The sequence below is a fragment of the Tachypleus tridentatus genome, chromosome 10 (assembly GCF_004210375.1).
Source record: "Tachypleus tridentatus isolate NWPU-2018 chromosome 10, ASM421037v1, whole genome shotgun sequence".
Taxonomy (NCBI): domain Eukaryota; kingdom Metazoa; phylum Arthropoda; class Merostomata; order Xiphosura; family Limulidae; genus Tachypleus; species Tachypleus tridentatus.
Genome location: NC_134834.1, coordinates 12,784,016 through 12,811,970, shown reverse-complemented (window position 1 = coordinate 12,811,970; position 27,955 = coordinate 12,784,016). Strand labels below are relative to the sequence as shown.

The window sequence follows — 27,955 nt, the reverse complement described above, 5'->3', positions numbered from 1 at the left end:
ATCACTCTTCTCATGTATGAATTGTAAACCAAGTTAACAATATAACAGTATGTAAATCTTTCTTTTGTTAATGCGCAAAACAATTTCATGAATAAATGGTAGAAACATTTCGAATAATGATGAGAATGTTTACAATGAATCAAAGTATGACTGCAATGTTCACAATGTGTGCTTACTACCAGAACCTACAAATCTCTCTTATGGTAGGAAAAAGGTTCTTTAGGGTCTATTTGTATTTTTTATTTCAAGTAACATGTTTTTATTTATTATAAAAATAAACTTCAGTCTTTGATTCGATAAACTTTGTTTTGAATTTACTGCAAAGCTTCCACGAGGGCTATCTGCGCTAGCTGTCCCTAATTTAGCAGTGTAAGACTGAGAGGCAGCTAGTTATGTCACACCACCGACAACTTTTGAGCTACACTTTTTTTGCAGATACTGGGATTGATCGTGTGCATGCATAACGTCCCGACGGCTAAAATGGCGAGCATGTTTTGGTGTGACAGGGATTCGGACCACGACCTTCAGATACAGACTCGTCTGCCTTAACCACCAGGCCATACCAGAGCACCGTTTGATATGCTACCAAAACATAGTCAATAAACTCGGGACACATTTCAACAAACTTTTCGTAAACAAACAAATTAATGAATATATATGCAAAATTTGTTTTATTCTATTTACTATAACAGCTTTCAGGAATATATCTCATTTCAACTATAATATCTAAACTTCCAAGTTGGCGTTACACATTTTCAGTAACTCTTTTCACAGTTTTACTAGGCACATCTATTCTATCTGCTGTGTCTACCGCAGGAAATCGAACCTCGAATTTTACAATTTAGCTTACCGTTGTCCAACCTAGAGACCTATCAGATTTTAAAGTCATTAAAATAAACAAGAAGAATTCAGCTATCTCCAAACAGTAGTCCCAGTAACTAACTTAGTCATAGTTTGTTGACTGGCGAATTGTTATTAAAGTAAAATCACACACATAAGACTATCTACAGTGTGTCAACCTCAGGGAGTCAAACCAAGGGCTTTGAAATAAAAGCTTATAAAGTTACCGCTGAGTCAGCGGATGGGGAAGCAGTGGGAACTGAGACATTTTGTATAAACTTATGAAGCGTAATTTACAAATTAATTACTATTCTGATTTTTTTAACAGGATGACTGAACTTTTATATGAATATTTAAAAACCTTCTAGTAACAACAAAAAAAATCACTGACCCCATTTTTTATGAATATCTCAACCTTCTAGTACATATCAAAACCCATCTTGGTATTTTGCAAATATCAACTTTCTGTGTTTTGTCAAAAGATCCATTTATTTATGCGCCAAAAGATATCTCAACTTTCTAGTAACAACAAAAAAAAAGATCCACTGACCCCATTTTTTATGAATATTTCAACTTTCTAGTAACAAAAAAAGATCTGACTGAATTTTTATATGAATATTTCAACTTTCTAGTAACAACAAAAAAGATCACTGACCCATTTTTTATGAATATTTCAACTTTCTAGTAACAACAAAAGATCACTGACCCCAATTTTTATGAATATTTCAACTTTCTAGTAACAACAAAAGATCACTGACCCCATTTTTTATGAATATTTCAACTTTCTAGTAACAACAAAAAGATCACTGACCCATTTTTTATGAATATTTCAACTTTCTAGTAACAACAAAAAAAGATCACTGACCCCATTTTTTATGAATATTTCAACTTTCTAGTAACAACAAAAAAAGATCACTGACCCCATTTTTTATGAATATTTCAACTTTCTAGTAACAACAAAAAGATGATGACCCATTTTTTATGAATATTTCAACTTTCTAGTAACAACAAAAGATCACTGACCCATTTTTTATGAATATTTCAACTTTCTAGTAATAACAAAAAAAGATCACTGACCCCATTTTTATGAATATTTCAACTTTCTAGTAACAAACAAAAGAGATCACTGACTCACTCTCACCGTCATTGGGCGTTGTTTCCTTCAAGGAATTCTAAGTAATGTGTTTTACAGAGCACCCTGTTGTCATATAAGGCAAACTCCTCTCCTGTTGATAACTGTCTCTTGCAAGAATCACAGGCAAAACAAGCTAAGTGGTAAACCTGCTCACGTGCCCGCCATACCCAGTCTGTTGACTGTATTGTTCTGCCACATTTGGAACATTTGGCTCCAAATTGCCTGAACAAGCACAGAAATAGCTTGAATCAATCAGAGTGTTTATCACAGCATTTATTAAGTGTCGGTTTAGAAGTAAGTAATAAATATGTCACGTATTTAGCCTGTTTAATTCATTTTCATGGAGCTCCGCATAGAACTAATAAAAGACAAATCACTAAACATGTTTCACATAACGTGTACTTTTCTCTAAATATAAAATAATTAAATCTTTTTTCATCTCTACTTAAATCTAACGGGCTTACATGTAAATTGTCTTTTGTCACACTAAGTTGTCGCAGAATACGTCGTAAATATACGAGTATCACAAAACTTGATTTTGTGATTTCGTCTCAAGATAAAACGTTTTTTTTTCTCTTTATGACACTGAGTATGTACAGCTGTGAGTAAAATTAATGTTTTTAGTTTTTAAACGTACAAAACTGCTCAACAGATAATTTGCATTTTGTCTCTCTTGGGATTCAAGCGATGTCAACTGAAGTCAGATCTATCAATGAACGAAGTTTCTGTTCCAGTATCAAGATTCCACACAAAGTAAGTATATTTCGTTTAACATCTCAACAGTTCTACCAAAGTAGCAGTATATTCAGTTATTATAACTCAACAGTTTCTTCAGTAATGTGTATTTTGATCTGGTATCCATGAGTTCTTACAATAATAATGCATATATTCGGGGTTATTAACAACTCAACAGTTCTTACAAAATTAATAAACCTGGTTGGCGTAACAAATACAACGTTCCACACAAGCATAATTGTAGCTGGTGTAAACAACTCCAGTTCTTACACACAAGGCATGATAATATTGTTATTAACAACTCCAAGCGGTTCTACAAATAATATTTTAACTTATTTGGTTCAACAACAGTTCTTACACAAAGTAATAATGTATATTTAGTTATTAACAACTCCAACAGTTCTTACACTTTGTAATAATGTATATTTAGTTATTAACAACAACTCAACAGTTCTTACAAACTAATAATGTATATTTAGTTATTAACAACTCCATCAGTTCTTACACAAATAATAATGTATATTTGGTTATTAACAACTAACATTTTCTGGTAACACATGCAATGTATATTTAGTTATTAACCAGCTTGGACCTTGCACCAAGACTAATAATGTATATATTTAGTTACTAACAACCCAAACAGTTCTTACACAAACTAATCAATATTTAGTTATTATAACTCAACAGTTCTTACACACTAACTAAATAATATTGAGTAATTTATTATAACTCCAACAGTTCTTACACAAACTAATAGTACTATTTAGTTATTAACAACTCCAACAGTTAACACACAGTAATATTGTGTATTTAGTTATTAACAACTCAATAGTTCTTACACCAGAAAGTAATAATGTATATGGTTATTATTAAACTCCAACAGTTCTTTTACAAGTAATAATGTATATCTGGTTATTAACAACTCAACAGGTTCTTTTTACAAAGTAATAATGTGTATTTGGTTATTAACAACTCCACAGTTCTTACAAGTAATAATGTATATTGGTTATTAACAACTCCAACAGTTCTTACACAAACTAATAATGTATATTTAGTTTATTCAACAGTTCTTACACAAACTAATAATGTATATTTAGTTATTAACAACTCAACAGTTCTTACACAAAGTAATAATGTATATTTAGTTATTAACAACTCAACAGTTCTTACACAGTAATAATGTATATTTAGGTTATTAACAGAGCTCAGTGGTTCTTACACAAAGTATTAATCGTAATATTTGTAGTGTACTAACAACTCCAATAGTTCTTACACACAGTAATAATGTATATTCAGTTATTAACAACTCAACAGTTCTTACATAGTAATTAAATGTATATTTGGATTGTCAACAACTTCAACGTTTCTTACACAAAGTAATAATGTATGTTTGGTTATTAACTTAACTCCAGCAGTTCTTACACAAAACTAATGTGTATATTTGGTTATTAACAACTCCATCAGTTCTTACACAAAGTAATAATGTATATTTAGTTATTAACAACTCAACAGTTCTTACACAAAGTAATAATGTATATTTGGTTATTAACAACTCAACAGTTCTTACACAAAGTAATAATGTGTATTTAGGTGACAACAACTCCAGCAGTTCTTACTGCGAACTAATGTATATTTGGTTATTAACAATCCAACAGTTCTTACACAAACTAATAGTATATTTGGTTATTAACAGCTCCAACAGTTCTTGTAATAATGTATTTAGTTATTAACAACTCAACGGTTCTTACTGGTAATCTGTATTCCAGTTATTAACAACTCCAACAGTTCTTACACAAAGTAATAATGTATATTTAGTTATTAACAACTCCAACAGTTCTTACACAAGTATTGTATTTAGATTTAGTATTAACAACTCCAACAGTTCTTACACAAAAGTAATAATGTATATTTAGTTATTAACAACTCAACAGTTCTTACACAAGTAATAATGTATATTTAGTTATTAACAACTCAACAGTTCTTACAAGTAATATTTGGTATACAATTAACAACTCCAATGATTCTCACACAAAAGTATTAACCAATGTATGTAGTTGTGCAACTCAACAGTTCTTACACAAAATAATATATTTGGTTATTAACAACTCCAACAGTTCTCCACAAACAATAGTTGTGTATTTAGTTATTAACAACTCCAACGGATTTCTTACAAAGTAATGTGTATTTGTTATTAACGGCTTACTGCGGTTCTTACACAAATAATAATGTTTGGTTATTAACTCCCACTCAGTTCTCACAGTAATAATGTGTATTTAGTTATTAACAACTCAACAGTTCTTTACAAAGTAATAATGTATTTTGGTTATTAACAACTCCAACAGTTCTTACACAAAGTAATAATGTATATTTGGTTATTAACAACTCCATCAGTTCTTACACAAAGTAATAATGTATATTTAGTTATTAACAACTCCAACAGTTCTTACACAAAGTAATAATGTATATTTAGTTATTAACAACTCCAACAGTTCTTACACAAAGTAATAATGTATATTTAGTTATTAACAACTCCAACAGTTCTTACACAAAGTAATAATGTATATTTAGTTATTAACAACTCCAACAGTTCTTACACAAAGTAATAATGTATATTTAGTTATTAACAACTCCAACAGTTCTTACACAAAGTAATAATGTATATTTAGTTATTAACAACTCCAACAGTTCTACACAAACTAATAATGTATATTTAGTTATTAACAACTCTCACAGTTCTTACACAAAGTAATAATGTATATGTAGTTATTAACAACTCCAACAGTTCTTACACAAAGTAATAATGTATATGTAGTTATTAACAACTCCAACAGTTCTTACACAAACTAATAATGTATATTTAGTTATTAACAACTCCAACAGTTCTTACACAAAGTAATAATGTATATTTAGTTATTAACAACTCCAACAGTTCTTACACAAAGTAATAATGTATATTTAGTTATTAACAACTCCAACAGTTCTTACACAAAGTAATAATGTATATTTAGTTATTAACAACTCCAACAGTTCTTACACAAACTAATAATGTATATTTAGTTATTAACAACTCCAACAGTTCTTACACAAAGTAATAATGTATATTTAGTTATTAACAACTCCAACAGTTCTTACACAAAGTAATAATGTATATTTAGTTATTAACAACTCCAACAGTTCTTACACAAAGTAATAATGTATATGTAGTTATTAACAACTCCAACAGTTCTTACACAAAGTAATAATGTATATGTAGTTATTAACAACTCCAACAGTTCTAACACAAAGTAATAATGTATATTTAGTTATTAACAACTCCAACAGTTCTTACACAAACTAATAATGTATATTTAGTTATTAACAACTCCAACAGTTCTTACACAAAGTAATAATGTATATTTAGTTATTAACAACTCCAACAGTTCTTACACAAAGTAATAATGTATATTTAGTTATTAACAACTCCAACAGTTCTTACACAAAGTAATAATGTATATTTAGTTATTAACAACTCCAACAGTTCTTACACAAAGTAATAATGTATATTTAGTTATTAACAACTCCAACAGTTCTTACACAAAGTAATAATGTATATTTAGTTACTAACAACTCCATCAGTTCTTACACAAAGTAATAATGTATATTTAGTTATTAACAACTCCAACAGTTCTTACACAAAGTAATAATGTATATTTAGTTACTAACAACTCCATCAGTTCTTACACAGTAATAATGTATATTTAGTTATTAACAACTCCAACAGTTCTTACACAAACTAATAATGTATATTTAGTTATTAACAACTCCATCAGTTCTTACACAAAGTAATAATGTATATTTAGTTATTAACAACTCCAACAGTTCTTACACAAAGTAATAATGTATATTTAGTTATTAACAACTCCAACAGTTCTTACACAAAGTAATAATGTATATTTAGTTATTAACAACTCCAACAGTTCTTACACAAAGTAATAATGTATATTTAGTTATTAACAACTCCAACAGTTCTTACACAAAGTAATAATGTATATTTAGGTTATTAACAACTCCAACAGTTCTTACACAAAGTAATAATGTATATTTAGTTATTAACAACCTCAACAGTTCTTACACAAAGTAATAATGTATATTTAGTTATTAACAACTCCAACAGTTCTTACACAAAGTAATAATGTATATTTAGTTATTAACAACTCCAACAGTTCTTACACAAAGTAATAATGTATATTTAGTTATTAACAACTCCAACAGTTCTTACACAAAGTAATAATGTATATTTAGTTATTAACAACTCCAACAGTTCTTACACAAAGTAATAATGTATATTTAGTTATTAACAACTCAACAGTTCTTACACAAAGTAATAATGTATATTTAGTTATTAACAACTCCAACAGTTCTTACACAAAGTAATAATGTATATTTAGTTATTAACAACTCCAACAGTTCTTACACAAAGTAATAATGTATATTTAGTTATTAACAACTCCAACAGTTCTTACACAAAGTAATAATGTATATTTAGTTATTAACAACTCCAACAGTTCTTACACAAAGTAATAATGTATATTTAGTTATTAACAACTCCAACAGTTCTTACACAAAGTAATAATGTATATTTAGTTATTAACAACTCCAACAGTTCTTACACAAAGTAATAATGTATATTTAGTTATTAACAACTCCAACAGTTCTTACACAAAGTAATAATGTATATTTAGTTATTAACAACCCAACAGTTCTTACACAAAGTAATAATGTATATTTGGTTATTAACAACTCCAACAGTTCTTACACAAAGTAATAATGTATATTTAGTTATTAACAACTCCAACAGTTCTACACATAATGTATAAGTAACAACTCAACAGTTCTTACACAAAGTAATAATGTATATTTAGTTATTAACAACTCCAACAGTTCTTACACAAAGTAATAATGTATATTTAGTTATTAACAACTCAACAGTTCTTACACAAAGTAATAATGTATATTTAGTTATTAACAACTCCAACAGTTCTTACACAAAGTAATAATGTATATTTAGTTATTAACAACTCCAACAGTTCTTACACAAAGTAATAATGTATATTTAGTTATTAACAACTCCAACAGTTCTTACACAAAGTAATAATGTATATTTAGTTATTAACAACTCCAACAGTTCTTACACAAAGTAATAATGTATATTTAGTTATTAACAACTCAACAGTTCTTACACAAAGTAATAATGTATATTTAGTTATTAACAACTCCAACAGTTCTTACAGTTCTTACAAGTAATAATGTGTATTTAGTTATTAACAACTCCAACAGTTCTTACACAAAGTAATAATGTATATTTAGTTATTAACAACTCCAACAGTTCTTACACAAAGTAATAATGTATATTTAGTTATTAACAACTCCAACAGTTCTTACACTAAAAGTAATAATGTATATTTAGTTATTAACAACTCCAACAGTTCTTACACAAAGTAATAATGTATATTTAGTTATTAACAACTCCAACAGTTCTTACACAAAGTAATAATGTATATTTAGTTATTAACAACTCCAACAGTTCTTACACAAACTAATAATGTATATTTAGTTATTAACAACTCCAACAGTTCTTACACAAAGTAATAATGTATATTTAGTTATTAACAACTCCAACAGTTCTTACACAAAGTAATAATGTATATTTAGTTATTAACAACTCCAACAGTTCTTACACAAAGTAATAATGTATATTTAGTTATTAACAACTCCAACAGTTCTTACACAAAGTAATAATGTATATTTAGTTATTAACAACTCCAACAGTTCTTACACAAAGTAATAATGTGTTTAGTTATTAACAACTCCATCAGTTCTTACACAAAGTAATAATGTATATTTAGTTATTAACAACTCAACAGTTCTTACACAAACTAATAATGTATATTTAGTTATTAACAACTCCAACAGTTCTTACACAAAGTAATAATGTATATTTAGTTATTAACAACTCCAACAGTTCTTACACAAAGTAATAATGTATATTTAGTTATTAACAACTCCAACAGTTCTTACACAAAGTAATAATGTATATTTAGTTATTAACAACTCAACAGTTCTTACACAAAGTAATAATGTATATTTAGTTATTAACAACTCCAACAGTTCTTACACAAAGTAATAATGTATATTTAGTTATTAACAACTCCAACAGTTCTTACACAAAGTAATAATGTATATTTAGTTATTAACAACTCCAACAGTTCTTACACAAAGTAATAATGTATATTTAGTTATTAACAACTCCAACAGTTCTACACAAGTAATAATGTATTTAGTTATTAACAACTCCAACAGTTCTTACACAAAGTAATAATGTATATTTAGTTATTAACAACTCCAACAGTTCTTACAAACAAAGTAATAATGTAGTATTTAGTTATTAACAACTCCAACAGTTCTTACACAAAGTAATAATGTATATTTAGTTATTAACAACTCCAACAGTTCTTACACAAAGTAATAATGTATATTTAGTTATTAACAACTCCAACAGTTCTTACACAAAGTAATAATGTATATTTAGTTATTAACAACTCCAATTGACTTCAGTTCAGCTTATCTTTTCATACTTGACCAACAGAGGTACAACTGTCAAAATTGACACCATATACGATGAAGTGATGGAATATAATTTAAAGCATATCAACATATTGTTGCCCGGTATGACCAGATGGTTAAGGCACTCGGCTCATAATCTGAGGGTCACGGATTCGAATCCCCGTCACACCAAGCATGCTCGTCCTTTCAGCCATGGGGGCATTATACTGTGACGGTCAATCCCACTATTCGTTGGTAAAAGAGTAGCCCAAGAGTTGGCGGTAGGTGTTGATGACAAGCTGCCTTCCCTCTAGTCTTACACTGCTAAATTAGGGACGGCTAGCGCAGATAGCCCTCGAGTAGCTTTGCGTGAAATTCAAAGTACGTTCTGGCTACACCTTAAAAGATTGACAAATGAACCCACGAGAAGAAAATACCCAACACTGGAATATAACAACACCTCAGCACAACCAACAAAGAAAAAGCAGAAGTCTTCAAACATCAGTTACAAAACGCATTTAAAACACATTATCACTCGAACGTGAGCAACTGTTACTACAGCAAAATTAACAACCACGTAACAAATAACATAGAATTATATAAACCACACTTTCCAGTCAACATTATGAAAAGCAACACTAATAATACATATAACTACAATACACAACTACTTACCAAAAAAGTCAAAGTAAATAAACTTGAACAAGCAAATAAAAATACAAGAAACAAAGCACCGAGAAATTATGGTATACAAACAATTCTTCTCAAAAGGCACTCAAAATTATTTGACCACCTATTAGCCATATTTAAGTCATCTCTATTCTCTGGATACATCCCAGTTTCTTGGAAGCAAACTAACATTTTAATGTTCCACAAAGAAGGAAAACCAGCCAATAAACCAAACAGTTATCGACCGATCAGCCTGACCAGCTGTGTTGGCAAAAATTCTTGAAAGAATAATAAGCAATAGACTCTCCACATCTTTGGAGATTAATTCAAAATTACTAGAAAAACAAAACGGATTTAGAAAGTATGGACAAACAACAGATCACTTAATTAGGTTAACTGAAACAAGAATAAACAGCTTTAATAATAAAGAATGCACTGTCGCCTGCTTCCTTGATATCGAGAAAACATTCGACACTGTATGGCACAATGGTCTTTGGTTCCGTATGTATCAAATAGGACTACCGCGAGGAATTGTTTTGCTGGTTATCTAACTTTTGGAAAATAGAAAATGTAGAATAAACGTAGAGGGAACTTTCTCGGAGTTATTCACTCAGAAGCTGGCGTCCCTAAAGGATGGGTGGTTAGTCCTATTCTCTTCATCATGTATGTAAATAATATGCCTCTTAAAGACCTAAACCATGGATACGCGTCACAGTTCGCTGATGATGTAGCAATTTGGAAAAGTACCCTACATCAGAAATAGCAGCCACTAACATACAACCACAACTAAATAGATTATGTGAATATCGTGAAAAATATAGAATTAAAATAAACACAGTAAAGACACAAGTAGTAATATTTTCAAAATCTACGAAATATCAAAAAGTTCAACCTCAAATCTACATGAACGGAGAGCTTCTCCAAACTGCTACATCTGCAAAATGTTTAGGGTTAACATATGATTCTAAACTTACCTAGATAAAACATGTAATTAACATGAAAACTAAAATTTGGCGAAGAATAAACTATGTTAGAGTCTAACTGGTAAAACTACGGAACAACACCAGAAAACATCATTAAAATATACAAGACATACATTAGACCTGTAATAGACTATGCAGCTCCTGCATGGATCAATGTAAGTGCAAAACAAATACAAACCAAACTCCAAACATTACAGAATGCACTAATTACATCAGCATACAGAGTACCTAAAACCACTTCATCAAAGTTCATGTACAAATACTCAAATACACAAACAATACCAGATAGACTTCTACAGAGAACAATAAAATATTTTGATAAAAATTGGCGAAAAAATGAGTTGCTATGCGAACTAGACAGATATTGTATACATGATGAAGAGAGACCTAAACACCTCTCTCGGTTAAATTTGTACATCAGATCATTGAGATAAAATAATTTAAAATAATAATAATAGTAATAATAAAATAGAGGTAAAATAAAACAGGCCACCTACGTTCCAGACTTATTAAATATATATATATATATATATATGAAAGAACAATATAAATAAACATTGTCCTGAAAAGGACCAGACTAAAGTTACATTATTCCAGCCATTCAGTATTTAAATCGAAATATATTAATCAGGCCACTCCAACAAAGTAATAGAAGGAGGAAGATGTCCAGTGTACCTGACCCTCCTGGGTATACAAATATATATACCCAAACACCAGAGCGAGAGAATAATGAAATATCTCGGTTCTATCTTTCATCGTTATGAATATTACCCTGGTTTGTGTTCGGAGCAGAGGCTAATTAGGAATTTCCGACGTCATAATTTTTTTTCTTTCCACGACTAAAACCTCTTCGTATTACCATCACAGTTCCTGTTGTCATTTTGCTTAACGGTTTGCCCCCAGCTAGTACAGCGGTATGCCTCCGGATTTACAACGCTAAAATCAGGGGTTCGATTTCCCTCGGTGGGCTCATAAGATAGCCCGATGTGGCTTTGCTATAAAAAACACACAAACACACGCTCTTAACGGTCAAAATTATTGTTAAAATAATTATTTTTCTTACTTTAATGACGAAGTTTACTGTATCAGCTATTGATAAGAGCCTCTGAGTGAAGTCCCCCGCTGTTACAGAGGTAAGTCTATGAACTTAGAATGCTAAAATCAGTGGTTCGATTCCCCTCGGTGGACTAAGCAGATAACCCGATGTGGTTTTGCCATAAAAAACACACACACACACACACTCTGAGTGAAAGCAACAAAACAGTTACAGTAAGGTTAACCACGTCGTGTCTGTTACATTCAGTGCCTACGAAGCTGTTTAACAATTCCGAGGCTCTTTAGACCGGCTGAGCTATGACGTACACAGTGGTGGCGTGAGATGCTATTTTTATATTTGTAAATTTCTTCACATCTGTTGCGATTACGACGTCATCTATTTGAATTTGAATACTCAGGTGAGACCTCTATACCACAGATATTGATAACCATTAACATTGCACAACAATGTTTTGAAAAGTTTTTTACTGATCGTGACAGGTGCACAAATATAGTTTTGGTTTTGCTTCATCACGTAGGAACTCTGAGAAATAGACAGTTAACTGTGTACCGGCAATAACGTATTTAATTATGTTTGTTTCTAATACGCTATTAATTTCAACATAATTAAAAGTGATTTGCTCCTGATTTTCGTTTGTATTCAATGTCCGGTGCATCACGTTGCAGTGTCCAACAGTAGTGGGCAAGCATTGACGGATTCCAGTTGCCCTGATATCGTTTTTCCATTGTAGCAAAACTGAAGATTTCGATGAAACGGTACGTGATGGGCAAATTTGGATGTGATTTTCGTGATCAGCAGCCAAAAATCTATAAGGAACACCCAACAGTGTTCAAGAAGGAAAAACTTTGTTGTGCGGAGTTATCACTGTTTCGTGACGTCATTTTATCTTGAAGATAACGATTTCCTTTTACGATAAAGGACATTAAACTAATGGATATTAAAAGGTAGGGTAACATTATAGAAAACAAAAACACCCAAATATTTAAAGTACTTATGTTTAAGTCTGTTAATTTAGATTAATTCAAGGTTTAAATTGCTTTAAGAAAGCGTTGTACAGGGTAATAGCACAATAGGACTGGACTCCTTTTAGCACGTGTTATTTGAAAAGTGTAGTCGTCACGAGAAGCGGTGGAACGTTACAAAATGTAAAAAGCTTGGGAAATACACCAGTTAGTCAAGACCAGCAGATGTCAGTAGTTTAACGTTTTGTTCTCGTATTGAAAGTCGTTACTCTTGTTTTCAACTAAATCACTCTTGCGCTAAGCCTAATAAATATTGGTAAAACTGGAGAAGCTTTCAATTTTGTTGAACTTCTCAAACAAAAAAAAAATGTGCTCAGACTGAAATAAACTGAATAAAGTACAAGTTAACATTAAATTACGCTAAAAGAGAGAAAATAACCAGCATAACAGAAGTACCGTAAAACCATAAACTTCACATTTGTTTGTAAAACAATAAATATATTAACATAATTAATGTGGATAATTAACTAAGTATATAAATATGTTAACATAACTAATATGGATGATTAACTAAGGGTATAAATACATTAACATAATTAATGTGGATAATTAACTATATAAATATATTAAATAATAATGTAACATTAACTAATAAATGGATGATTAACTGATGTGGATGATTAACTAAGGATATAAATATATTAACATAACTAATGTGGGTGATTAACTAAGGATATAAATATATTAACATAACTAATGTGGGTGATTAACTAAGGATATAAATATATTAACATAACTAATGTCGATGATCAACTAAGGATATAAATATATTAACATAACTAATGTCGATGATTAACTAAGGATATAAATATATTAACATATATTAACATAACTAATGTGGACGAACAACATAAAGGTAGCAGGTGTATTTCTCCTGGACGTTTCAGTTACAAATCTACAACTAAAATTCGATGTGATTTAAAACAAGTCCACGTGCAACTAGGTGAGGTCAAAGTGACTTCCATGGTTAAGACAGTAGACGGATAAAACATCCACAACAGTATCCATAAAAGGGCTACGTATCTGAAATTCTTTTTATAGCGAACCAGTAAATTTGTCAGCGACATCCATAAACACCACCAGGCAAGATCACACAGACAGCAATCGACCTGTGTGTATGTGGGGAGGGGGGTGTTCACCATTATCAATAGGTAGGCACAGCGCGTGCAGTTCCTCTCTGGCTCTCTAATGAAGATATCACGCTCGAGTGATCTTTCTGTCTACAGAAAACTTTCCACAAACGTTACCAAGGGCTAGAAATCAAATTTAGAAGTTCCAAGAAACACAGCAAACTCGCGAGTAATGAAATCTACCGTTTTGGCCAGGAGCTAGGTGCTCCGCGCCGTCACAGAGTGATGAGTGCACCCAACCGTGAACTGATGCGCGGGATAGGCTTAGTTACAATCAGCATAAATTTCTAGAACGGTGGTTGATTCGATAAAATTGCTAAGCAAGATCTCACAGTAAGTTAGACGCTATAAAGCGATATCGTCCACCAGTCAAAGCTTCCTTCGTGTACCTAATGTAATAATGTGTATCTTCAGAACCTCGTGCGTTGTCCCGCTCAGCCTTCCCCTCGCACGAACTGTTTGAACTCAACCAGCCGTGCAAATCAACACGATGAAAACAAAGCCCTTATGAACTGTGCTACAGTGTTAAAGAGATGCGGGTATGTGAGCGATAGAACTCGCTAATTTGTACATTTAAATAATAAAAATCTCGCTTTTTCCCAACTAAGAAAAACACAACAACAAACACACAAGAAATTCTTCACAGAAGAGTCAATTAAGCTATGCTGAAATTGAATGAGTAAAATGTTAGGTACTTTTTTCACGAACGTGTGTTCCTCCAACCTTTCCCTTCCATTCCTCAGGGGCAAATCCCGCGCTTATTGTGTTAAAACCGGGTTTCGATACTCGTAGTGGGCACGTCACAAATAGCCTATTACGTAGCTTTGTGCTTTATATTAAATAACAACCAATCGTCCATGTGCTGTGAAAACGAAAACAAAAACAAATAATCATTATCTGAATGCAATACTCAGAAAACACGTGTGGAATCAATGCTACGTAAGCCTTAATTCTGCCACTTATTAAAGTGAGCTTTATTCGTACCTCTAGAACTTTTTCTTTGTTTGTTTTTAAATTTCGCGCAAAGCTACACGAGGGCTATCTGCGTAAGCCGTCCCTAATTTAGCAGTGTAAGACTAGAGGGAAGGCAGCTAGTCATCACCATCCACCATCAACTCTTGAATATGAACGAAGAGTGGGATTGACCGTCACATTATAACGCCCCCATGGGCGTTATATCAAGGGTGAGCATGTTCGGTGTGACGGGGATTCGAACCCGCGACCCTCAGATTACGAATCGAGCACCTTAACCACCTGGCCGTACCGGGGCCCTTTAGAACCTAAGGACACTATTAATAATAATAGTTAGTTTAGACAAATGGTTTCTTGTAATCATCTTCACAAGTTTGTGTTAGCCCAGCGATAAGCCTCAAAATTGTGTTTCAATACCCGTTGTTGTCAGAGTAAAGGTTTTCCTAGCGTTTGTTTTGCGCGCAACAACAACCAAACAAACATGGGTTTTTGTTTGGATTTATCCATACAGTTAAAAATTATTATCATTATTAATATCTTCAAGGTCAAAAAATCATGCTTAAGTAATTCATACTTAAGTCACGCATTTTCTTTAACTGCCCTTCACTTAGGAGCTTCACGTAAGAGTAATTAATTTGAAGAGTCAAAAATCATATTTAAGTACTATGTTTTAAACTAAGTATTTCTCTTACTGTTTTTCAACTGGATGTCACATCTAATAGGCCCGGCGTGGCCAGGTGGTTCAGGCACTCGACTCGTAATCTAAAGATCACAAGGTTCGAATTTCCGACGCACCAAATATACTCGCCCTTTCAGCCGTGGGGGCATTGTAATGTTATGGCCAATCCCACTATTCGTTGGTAAAAAAGAGTAGCCCAAGAGTTGGCAGTGGGTGGTAATGACTAGCTGTCTTCCCTTTAGTCTTACACTGCTAAATTGGAGACGGCTGGCGCAGATGGCCCTCGTGTAGCTTTGCGCGAAATTCAAAAGCAAACAAATAAACATATCTAATATTCTAATTCATGGCTACTAGGTGATTATTGGTATGTATGGAAATCGTGGCTACTAACTCTGCAATAAGAATAAACAGAGAAGGAAGCCAAAGTTTGAAACTATCAATATGACAATCAGAATGCACGATCGGTCAAATATCATCATAAACCTGAAAGTATATACCGAACATTAAACAATGTCCCTCTTTTGGTCGTCGAGTTTTTGTATTTCTTGGTATATAGCTCGCTATCTACCCTAAAGTAATAACCATTTTGCTAGTAGTAGCAAGACAGTTTTTAAGCTATTCAAACTAATTGATCAGTATATGACCAACTTTGAAACTTAATCAAGACCGGTAGGTGTCTGAAGTGGACACTAAATCGATTTACTTTTAACCTGGTCGTTAACGTCGAATATAGAAGAAAGAAACTCGTGACATTAGGTTATATCATTTTAGTCCGCATCTCATATTTGTGAAGTGAATTTCCAAATTCTCTCCTTTCTATCGACACAGGCGATCTTTAAAAGGCTGCACGAAAGAACAAACCAATGAAATATTTAGTTAGTGAAGGAACGAACCAATGAAATATATAGTTAGTGAAGGAACGAACCAATGAAAGGTATTGTTAATAAAGAACGAGCTAATGAAAGATATTGTTAATGAAAGAACTAACCAATGAAAGATATTCTTAATAAAAGAACCAATGAAAGATACCAATGAAATTTACTGTTAATAAAAGAACTAACCAATGAAAGATAGTCTTAATAAAAGAACGAACCAATGAAAGATACTGTTAATAAAAGAACTAACCAATGAAAGATAGTCTTAATAAAAGAACGAACCAATGAAAGATACTGTTAATAAAAGAACGAACCAATGAAATATACTGTTTACTCCACAGAATTTTCCCAGTTTTCTCACAAGTATAATCCGAGTATAGTAGCTTCAAATATCACACCATATTTTGAAATAACGACACAAACTCCTTTTAGTTTCACGTCCCTTAAAGTGCCTTGACTATATTCCCGTTGTTGACATCTTTAAAATTGTCGGATTTTTTATTTAAAATTAGTCCCACAGTTTTACATTAAAAATCACAAAGTTGACGAAACAAGTCTTAGTTCGTCTCATACCTCATTAAATCATAAGTATATCGTAGTTTATATCCTAAAAACTATTGGGTATTTCTATTCACAATTAACCTTCCAATTTCACATTAAAAGTGTAACAAAATTAACGAACCAAGCTTTTACTAGTTTATAAAAACTCGTCAGGCCCCAGTCTGGCCAGGTGGGTTAGGGAGTTTGACTCGTAATCTGAGGGTCGCGGGTTCGAATCCCTGTCGCACCAAACACGCTTGCCCTTTCAACCGTAGGGGCGTTATGATGTGCGGTCAATCCCACTATTCGTTGGTAAAAAAGTAGCCCAAGAGTTGGCGGTGGGTGGTGATGACTAGCTTCCCTCTAGTTTTACACTATGAAGATTATTTTAGATTATGAAAAACACTTACATATCTGAGTGTCATATTTTTATATGACAAGATTGTGAAGAACACTTACAGACGTGAGTGACATATTTTTATATGACAAGATTGTGAAGAACACTTACAGACCTGAGTGACACATTTTTATATGACAAGATTATGAAGAACACTAACAGACCTGAGTGTCACATTTTTATATGACAAGATTGTGAAGAACACTTACAGACCTGAGTGTCACATTTTTACCACTAGGAAAATTAAATCAGTTTTAAATTAAAATTGAAGAAAAACTAAATTAATTAAAAAAGTGTTACAGATTCGAGGGTTATCATTTACCGATAACAACACTCAGCTGTAAGTTTTGTTTGTTTGTTTTTTGAATTTCGCACAAAGCTACTCGAGGGCTATCTGTGCTAGCTGTCCCTTATTTAGCAGTGTAAGACTAGAGGGAAGGCAGCTAGTCATCACCACCCACCGCCAACTCTTGGGCTACTCTTTTACCAACGAATAGTGGAATTGACCGTCACATTATAACGCCCCCACGGCTGGGAGGGCCAGCATGTTTGGCGCGACCGGGATGCGAACCCGCCACCCTCAGATTACGAGTCGCACGCCTTAACCCACCTGGCCATGCCGGGACCCGCAGCTGTAAGTTAAAAAGAAAACTAAGTTTACTAAGGAGTTTGACAGTTTCTGTTCTAACCTTTAACCTTTGACCGAGTGAAAGAAGCTTCATCAAGATTGGTGACACTCTTTGTTCTGATCCACAAAGTGGCACAAAGGGCTAAGTGTGACATGCCCATCACGGGTATCGAATCCCGATTTTGAGTATTATAAGCTCCAATACTTATTGCTGAGATAACGGGAAGCATTGAAAGAAATACAATTTATCAGTGATTTTATAATATGGTACCACAAAAAAACTGAACGATCGGTGACAAAATTGAAACATCTACACGTTAGCATAACATGTAGACGTTTGATGTTGACGAACTGTTCTCCTGAAGTTTGCCCTAACGCTGTGTTATTTTATTCAAACGACGGGTGGTTTTAACGTTAAACACTAATATACTCGCATCTTATATTTTACAGATGTTCTCTTGGTTAAATTAAAACTGAAAACAATCGAGACTTCAAGACTTCTCGAACCCACGTGTGTTTCTGACATCACGAACCATTTCACCGCAATGCTGCAAAGCTATGCGGTGAAAGTCGTCACTCATTGCTTAAGACTTATCCATTTCTCTTGTGTTTGCTAAACGCAGGCATAATTTCTATTTGTGCTACGTAATACGACAAACATATACATATAATAATAAGATAAAAAACGAATAGACAAGAGAAAAAATCTATCGATGGAAACTTGAAGAAAACTATGATATTTTGTTATTAATAACTGTATGTGGACTCGAGTCATAACGAATAAACAAAAATGAAAAAACAAACAATACTGTTACGTTCACGTCGCTTCCAAATGATTCTGATCGTCAAAGGTTTTATAACAGATAAAATTAACATGTTTTGAAACCTTTACTTATGACAAAGGTTAATAATATACGCACGAATGGGGGTCCTGCCTTTTTTTTCTGTTGCTTGTTTTTTCAACAGATAAATGACTTGTCTCTAAATGAAAGTCAACATTTTTACTAACTTTGATCCATATCTTCCAAACTGGTTTGTCAAGAGTTTTAATAAATTTGGTCCACATCTACCGAACTGGTTTGTCAACATTTTTACTAACTTTGATCCATATCTTCCAAACTGGTTTGTCAAGAGTTTTAATAAATTTGGTCCACATCTTCCAAACTGGTTTGTCAACAGTTTTACTAAAATTAGTCCACATCTACAAAACTGGTTTGTCAACACTTTTTCTAAGTTTGGTCAACCACATCTTTCAAACCAATTTGTCAATATTTTTTCTAAGTTTTGTCTACACCTTCCAACTTGGTTTGTCAACAGTTTTACTAAAATTAGTCCACATCTACAAAACTGGTTTGTCAACATTTTTTCTAAGTTTGGTCCACATCTTTCAAACCAATTTGTCAATATTTTTTCTAAGTTTTGTCTACACCTTCCAACTTGGTTTGTCAACAGTTTTACTAAAATTGGTCCACATCTACTGAACTGGTTTATCAACATTTTCGCAAAGTTTGATCCACAGCCACCAAACCGGTTGTGTCTGGACAAACATTAAAAAGAAGAACAGAGAAAAGAAAATGAAATTCCGAAATTACAAAGACAGAATATTTATTTTAACAATTCTACAACGTAAGAAACTGGATTTCGATACCCGGGTGCGCAGAGCACCCACAGCTCATTGCGCAGTTGCTTAACTACAAGCATACAAATTTTAAAACTTTTAAATAAATTCAATTCTCTTTTAAAACACTAACGATGATAAACACGTGATAGAATTATTCTTGTAATAAGCAGGAACGTTTCTCTTTGAAACATTTAAAACCTACTTATGACCCAAGACGAAACTTTTGTAGAAAAACGAGCACGAATTAAGCAGTTGCGAGGTGCCCGCGATGGGCACAGCAGATAGCTCACTTTCGGCTTTATATATGTAAAAACGGCTGGTATGGGTAGCGAAAACACTATGTAAAGGAGCGAACAACGTTTCAACCCTTACATAGTGCTTTCTCTATCCATACCAGCCGTTTTTACATATACAGGGTGTTCGGAAAGTCACTGTACACTTATATATTTATTAACAGACATGTTTCAATATAGAATACAGGAGGTAAATATGAATGACAATTATAAACAATGTTGAAAGTGACCCCCGTTGGCATCAATATAGGCCTGGATCTTTCTTATTTTGTTTCTAAACACCGCTATCAGATGCTGGCTTGAAATAGACTGAATGATTGCTGATTACAAAACTCCACAGTGACTTTCCGAACACCCTGTATAATTTTCTCTACAAGTGAGTTTTCTTGTCATCACGGATCACTTGCGGCTTTGTTCTACAACGAAACAAACAAAATAAATTATAATGAAACATCAGTTAATTAGCAGAGGAAAAAAAATCTCTAAAGCCAAGATGAAAATGTTTTAGAGTAAAAACAACACTGCCGCAACTACACACAAGATGTACAAACCGAAAGGAAAACTCGAGAGGATGTTAAATGTGTAAGATCAAATTTCCTTTTCTGGTCATTTGCAGATGTGACAAGAATCATTTAGAACATTGTTACCTCCAATCACTGATGTCCGATTGGTGAAAGAACAAGGTAGATCCCCAGTGTTTTATTCTTCACGTTCTAATTACGGTAAATTGGGACCTATTTGTGGACATATCAGGGGAATTGAAACTTTATACAACCATGGGATCCCCCCGGGACACAGAGATACGTCCCAGTGTTATTAGACACACGAAACACAGAAGTTTCGTTGTTTATCCAGATTTGCTCTTCTTTATCGATTTTTCCAAGCGAAAGTCACCACTTAATTCGCAACACATTCGTTCGGAAAAACAGAAAGTCGAAGTCGCCAGACACTGTAATAAACGAAGCTTTTACAACGAATAAAGTTATATATAGATTTAAAGAAAACATTTTTCACCAGAATCACCCAATTTCTAACACAAGTTTTTGACACTCGCATTTCGAAATCTGTAACATTAAGAATGTACATTGGCCCGGCATGGCTAAGCGTGTTAAGGCGTTCGACTGGTAATCCGAGGGTCGTTGGTTCGAGTCCCGGTCGCACCAAACATGCTTGCCCTCCCAGCCGTGAGGGCGTTATAATGTGAGGGTCAATCCCACTATTCGTTCGTAAAAGAGTAGCCCAAGAGTTGGCGGTGAGTGGTGATGACTAGCTGCCTTACACTGCTAAATTAGGGACGGCTAGCGCAGATAACCCTCGAGTAGCTTTGCGCGAAATTCAAAAAAAAAATCAAGAATGTACATTTGAAAATAACTGAAAAAAAAGTAAGACTTAGGTCATCTAAGCAATACTTTATTTTTACGAATAAATTAGGCCCAGCATGGCCAGGTGGTTAAGACACTCGACTCGTAATCCAAGGATCGCGGGTTCGAATCCCCGTCGCACCAAACATTCTTGCTCTTTCAGCTATGGGGTGTTATAATGTGACGGCCAATCTCACTATTCGTAAGTAAAAGAGTTGGCGGTGGGTGGTGATAACTAGTTGCCCTCTCTCTATTCATATACTGCTAAATTAGGTATGGCTAGCCCTCGTGTAGCTTTGCGCGAGATTCAAACGAATGAATTATTTTAGAAAAGTAATGAAGTGAAACATCGAAACGAGAGGGTTCATTATCTTTAATTGTGATTTTTTTATCTATTTAAAGTTGACCCCCCAGTAACACAGCGGTATGTCTGCGAACTCACGGCGCTAGAAACTTGGTTTCGATACCTGTGATGTGCAGAACGCAGATAGCGCTCTGTGTAGCTTTGTACTTAACACAAAACAACAAACAACTACTTAAGAGTTTCAAATGCACAGGGATTCGAAATAAGTTTTTTATAACAGTTGCCAATTTATCAGCTTCTGTTTATTTTTCATCCATAATAAACTGTTTTGAGTATTAGTAGTTCTTTTACAAGAGTTTGTTTGTTTTAGCGCAGTCTCACAACGAGATATCAACATTCGGTTCACATAGGTATAAGAACCTTCCTGGTGTCAACCTCACATTCGTAGTTTCTGTGTTACCACACAAAAAAACAATAACGCTCGTGTTACAACACCGTCAACATGCCAGCACACACATACTACAACATTGCCGATTTATTAAGCTCGTAATAATATTTAGCCTATTAACACACGTACAACAACACTGTCATGGCTTTCACCGCACAGTCCTGATCAGCATATTATCACGTGTACAACAACATTGTCACAGTGTTAATCTAGCAGTTGTAATCAGCATGTTAAGATATATACATTAGAATTGACATGTTAATAATACTGTCGTAAGTAGCCTATCAACATATACCTAACAGTAGTGTAATGGTGTTAATCTCACAATCATAGTTGTCTTATCAACATATACCTAACAGTAGAGTAATGGTGTTAATCTCACAACCATAGTTGTCTTATCAACATATACCTAACAGTAGAGTAATGGTGTTAATCTCACAACCATAGTTGTCTTATCAACATATACCTAACAGTAGTGTAAAGGTGTTAATCTCACAATCATAGTTGTCTTATCAACATATACCTAACAGTAGAGTAATGGTGTTAATCTCACAACCATAGTTTTCTTAACAACATATACCTAACAGTAGTGTAATGGTGGAAATCTCACAATCATAGTTGTCTTATCAACATATATCTAACACTAAAGTAATGGTGTTAATCTCACAACCATAGTTGTCTTATCAACATATACCTAACAGTAGTGTAATGGTGTTAATCTCACAATCATAGTTGTCTTATCAACATATACCTAACAGTAGAGTAATGGTGTTAATCTCACAACCATAGTTGTCTTATCAACATATACCTAACAGTAGTGTAATGGTGGAAATCTCACAATCATAGTTGTCTTATCAACATATATCTAACACTAAAGTAATGGTGTTAATCTCACAACCATAGTTGTCTTATCAACATATACCTAACAGTAGTGTAATGGTGTTAATCTCACAATCATAGTTGTCTTATCAACATATACCACAACAGTAGTGTAATGGTGTTAATCTCACAATCATAGTTGTCTTATCAACATATACCTAACAGTAGTGTAATGGTGTTAATCTCACAATCATAGTTGTCTTATCAACATATATCTAACACTAGAGTAATGGTGTTAATCTCACAATCATAGTTGTCTTATCAACATATACCTAACAGTAGTGTAATGGTGTTAATCTCACAATCATAGTTGTCTTATCAACATATATCTAACAGTAGAGTAATGGTGTTAATCTCACAATCATAGTTGTCTTATCAACATATATCTAACACGAGAGTAATGGTGTTAATCTCACAATCATAGTTGTCTTATCAACATATATCTAACACTAGAGTAATGGTGTTAATCTCACAATCATAGTTGTCTTATCAACATATATCTAACACTAGAGTAATGGTGTTAATCTCACAATCATAGTTGTCTTATCAACAAATATCTAACACAAGAGTAATGGTGTTAATCTCACAATCATAGTTGTCTTATCAACATATACCTAACAGTAGTGTAATGGTGTTAATCTCACAATCATAGTTGTCCTATCAACATATACCTAACAGTAGTGTAATGGTGTTAATCTCACAACCATAGTTGTCTTATCAACATATACCTAACAGTAGAGTAATGGTGTTAATCTCACAACCATAGTTTTCTTAACAACATATACCTAACAGTAGTGTAATGGTGTTAATCTCACAATCATAGTTGTCTTATCAACATATATCTAACACTAAAGTAATGGTGTTAATCTCACAACCATAGTTGTCTTATCAACATATACCTAACAGTAGTGTAATGGTGTTAATCTCACAATCATAGTTGTCTTATCAACATATATCTAACACTAGAGTAATGGTGTTAATCTCACAACCATAGTTGTCTTATCAACATATACCTAACAGTAGTGTAATGGTGTTAATCTCACAATCATAGTTGTCTTATCAACATATACCTAACAGTAGTGTAATGGTGTTAATCTCACAATCATAGTTGTCTTATCAACATATACCTAACAGTAGTGTAATGGTGTTAATCTCACAATCATAGTTGTCTTATCAACATATACTTAACAGTAGAGTAATGGTGTTAATCTCACAATCATAGTTGTCTTATCAACATATACCTAACAGTAGTGTAATGGTGTTAATCTCACAATCATAGTTGTCTTATCAACATATACCTAACAGTAGTGTAATGGTGTTAATCTCACAATCATAGTTGTCTTATCAACATATATCTAACACTAGAGTAATGGTGTTAATCTCACAATCATAGTTGTCTTATCAACATATATCTAACAGTAGTGTAATGGTGTTAATCTCACAATCATAGTTGTCTTATCAACATATACCTAACACTAGAGTAATGGTGTTAATCTCACAATCATAGTTGTCTTATCAACAAATATCTAACACAAGAGTAATGGTGTTAATCTCACAATCATAGTTGTCTTATCAACATATATCCACTAACACTAGAGTAATGGTGTTAATCTCACAACCATAGTTGTCTTATCAACATATACCTAACAGTAGTGTAATGGGGTTAATCTCACAATCATAGTTGTCTTATCAACATTTTCCTAACAGTAGTGTAATAGCGTTAATCTCACAATCATAGTTGTCTTATCAACATATACCTTACAGTAGTGTAATGGTGTTAATCTCACAATCATAGTTGTCTTATCAACATATACCTAACAGTAGAGTAATGGTGTTAATCTCACAATCATAGTTGTCTTATCAACATATACCTAACAGTAGTGTAATGGTGTTAATCTCACAATCATAGTTGTCTTATCAACATATACCTAACAGTAGTGTAATGGTGTTAATCTCACAATCATAGTTGTCTTATCAACATATACCTAACAGTAGTGTAATGGTGTTAATCTCACAATCATAGTTGTCTTATCAACATATACCCTAACAGTAGAGTAATGGTGTTAATCTCACAACCATAGTTGTCTTATCAACATATACCTAACAGTAGTGTAATGGTGTTAATCTCACAATCATAGTTGTCTTATCAACATATATCTAACACTAAAGTAATGGTGTTAATCTCACAACCATAGTTGTCTTATCAACATATACCTAACAGTAGTGTAATGGTGTTAATCTCACAATCATAGTTGTCTTATCAACATATACCTAACACGAGAGTAATGGTGTTAATCTCACAACCATAGTTGTCTTATCAACATATACCTAACAGTAGTGTAATGGTGTTAATCTCACAATCATAGTTGTCTTATCAACATATATTTAACAGTAGAGTAATGGTGTTAATCTCACAATCATAGTTGTCTTATCAACAGTTGTCTTATCAACATATATCTAACACTAGAGTAATGGTGTTAATCTCACAATCATAGTTGTCTTATCAACATATACCTAACAGTAGAGTAATGGTGTTAATCTCACAATCATAGTTGTCTTATCAACATATATCCTAACACTAGAGTAATGGTGTTAATCTCACAATCATAGTTGTCTTATCAACATATATCTAACACTAAAGTAATGGTGTTAATCTCACAACCATAGTTGTCTTATCAACATATACCTAACAGTAGTGTAATGGTGTTAATCTCACAATCATAGTTGTCTTATCAACATATACCTAACAGTAGTGTAATGGTGTTAATCTCACAATCATAGTTGTCTTATCAACATATACCTAACACTAGTGTAATGGTGTTAATCTCACAATCATAGTTGTCTTATCAACATATACCTAACAGTAGAGTAATGGTGTTAATCTCACAACCATAGTTGTCTTATCAACATATACCTAACAGTAGTGTAATGGTGTTAATCTCACAACCATAGTTGTCTTATCAACATATATCTAACAGTAGTGTAATGGTGTTAATCTCACAATCATAGTTGTCTTATCAACATATACCTAACAGTAGTGTAATGGTGTTAATCTCACAATCATAGTTGTCTTATCAACATATACCTCACAGTAGTGCAATGGGGTTAATCTCACAATCATAGTTGTCTTATCAACATATACCTAACAGTAGTGTAATGGTGTTAATCTCACAATCATAGTTGTCTTATCAACATATACCTAACAGTAGAGTAATGGTATTAATCTCACAACCATAGTTGTCTTATCAACATATACCTAACAGTAGTGTAATGGTGTTAATCTCACAACCATAGTTGTCTTATCAACATATACCTAACAGTAGTGTAATGGTGTTAATCTCACAATCATAGTTGTCTTATCAACATATACCTAACAGTAGTGTAATGGTGTTAATCTCACAATCATAGTCGTCTTATCAACATATACCTAACAGTAGTGTAATGATGTTAATCTCACAATCATAGTTGTCTTATCAACATATACCTAACAGTAGAGTAATGGTGTTAATCTCACAATCATAGTTGTCTTATCCACATATACCTAACAGTAGCGTAATGGTGTTAATCTCACAATCATAGTTGTCTTATCAACATATACCTAACAGTAGAGTAATGGTGTTAATCTCACAATCATAGTTGTCTTATCAACATATACCTAACAGTAGCGTAATGGTGTTAATTTCACAACCATAGTTGTCTTATCAACATATACCTAACAGTAGAGCAATGGTATTAATCTCACAACCATAGTTGTCTTATCAACATATACCTAACAGTAGAGTAATGGTGTTAATCTCACAATCATAGTTGTCTTATCCACATATACCTAACAGTAGCGTAATGGTGTTAATCTCACAACCATAGTTGTCTTATCAACATATACCTAACAGTAGTGTAATGGTGTTAATCTCACAACCATAGTTGTCTTATCAACATATACCTAACAGTAGTGTAATGGTGTTAATCTCACAATCATAGTTGTCTTATCAACATATACCTAACAGTAGTGTAATGGTGTTAATCTCACAATCATAGTTGTCTTATCAACATATACCTAACAGTAGAGTAATGGTATTAATCTCACAACCATAGTTGTCTTATCAACATATACCTAACAGTAGTGTAATGGTGTTAATCGCACAACCATAGTTGTCTTATCAACATATACCTAACAGTAGTGTAATGGTGTTAATCTCACAATCATAGTTGTCTTATCAACATATACCTAACAGTAGTGTAATGGTGTTAATCTCACAATCATAGTTGTCTTATCAACATATACCTAACAGTAGAGTAATGGTGTTAATCTCACAACCATAGTTGTCTTATCAACATATACCTAACAGTAGTGTAATGGTGTTAATCTCACAATCATAGTTGTCTTATCAACATATATCTAACACTAGAGTAATGGTGTTAATCTCACAACCATAGTTGTCTTATCAACATATACCTAACAGTAGTGTAATGGTGTTAATCTCACAATCATAGTTGTCTTATCAACATATATCTAACACGAGAGTAAGGGTGTTAATCTCACAACCATAGTTGTCTTATCAACATATACCTAACAGTAGTGTAATGGTGTTAATCTCACAATCATAGTTGTCTTATCAACATATATTTAACACTAGAGTAATGGTGTTAATCTCACAATCATAGTTGTCTTATCAACATATATCTAACAGTAGAGTAATGGTGTTAATCTCACAATCATAGTTGTCTTATCAACATATATCTAACACGAGAGTAATGGTGTTAATCTCACAATCATAGTTGTCTTATCAACATATATCTAACACTAG

At 32.9% G+C, this 27,955-nt stretch overlaps 1 protein-coding gene across 1 annotated transcript in view; it reads right to left on the bottom strand.

Annotated features, from left to right (window-relative positions):
- Nucleotides 1-1,983: 1,983 nt before the first annotated feature.
- LOC143227963 (LIM/homeobox protein Awh-like) overlaps nucleotides 1,984-27,955 on the bottom strand; it is a 161,870-nt gene continuing 135,898 nt past the window's right edge. Inside the window, exon 3 of the mRNA XM_076459314.1 lies at nucleotides 1,984-2,197. Coding sequence (XP_076315429.1) covers nucleotides 1,984-2,197 — 214 coding nt within the window. The remainder of the gene's footprint in view (nucleotides 2,198-27,955) is intronic.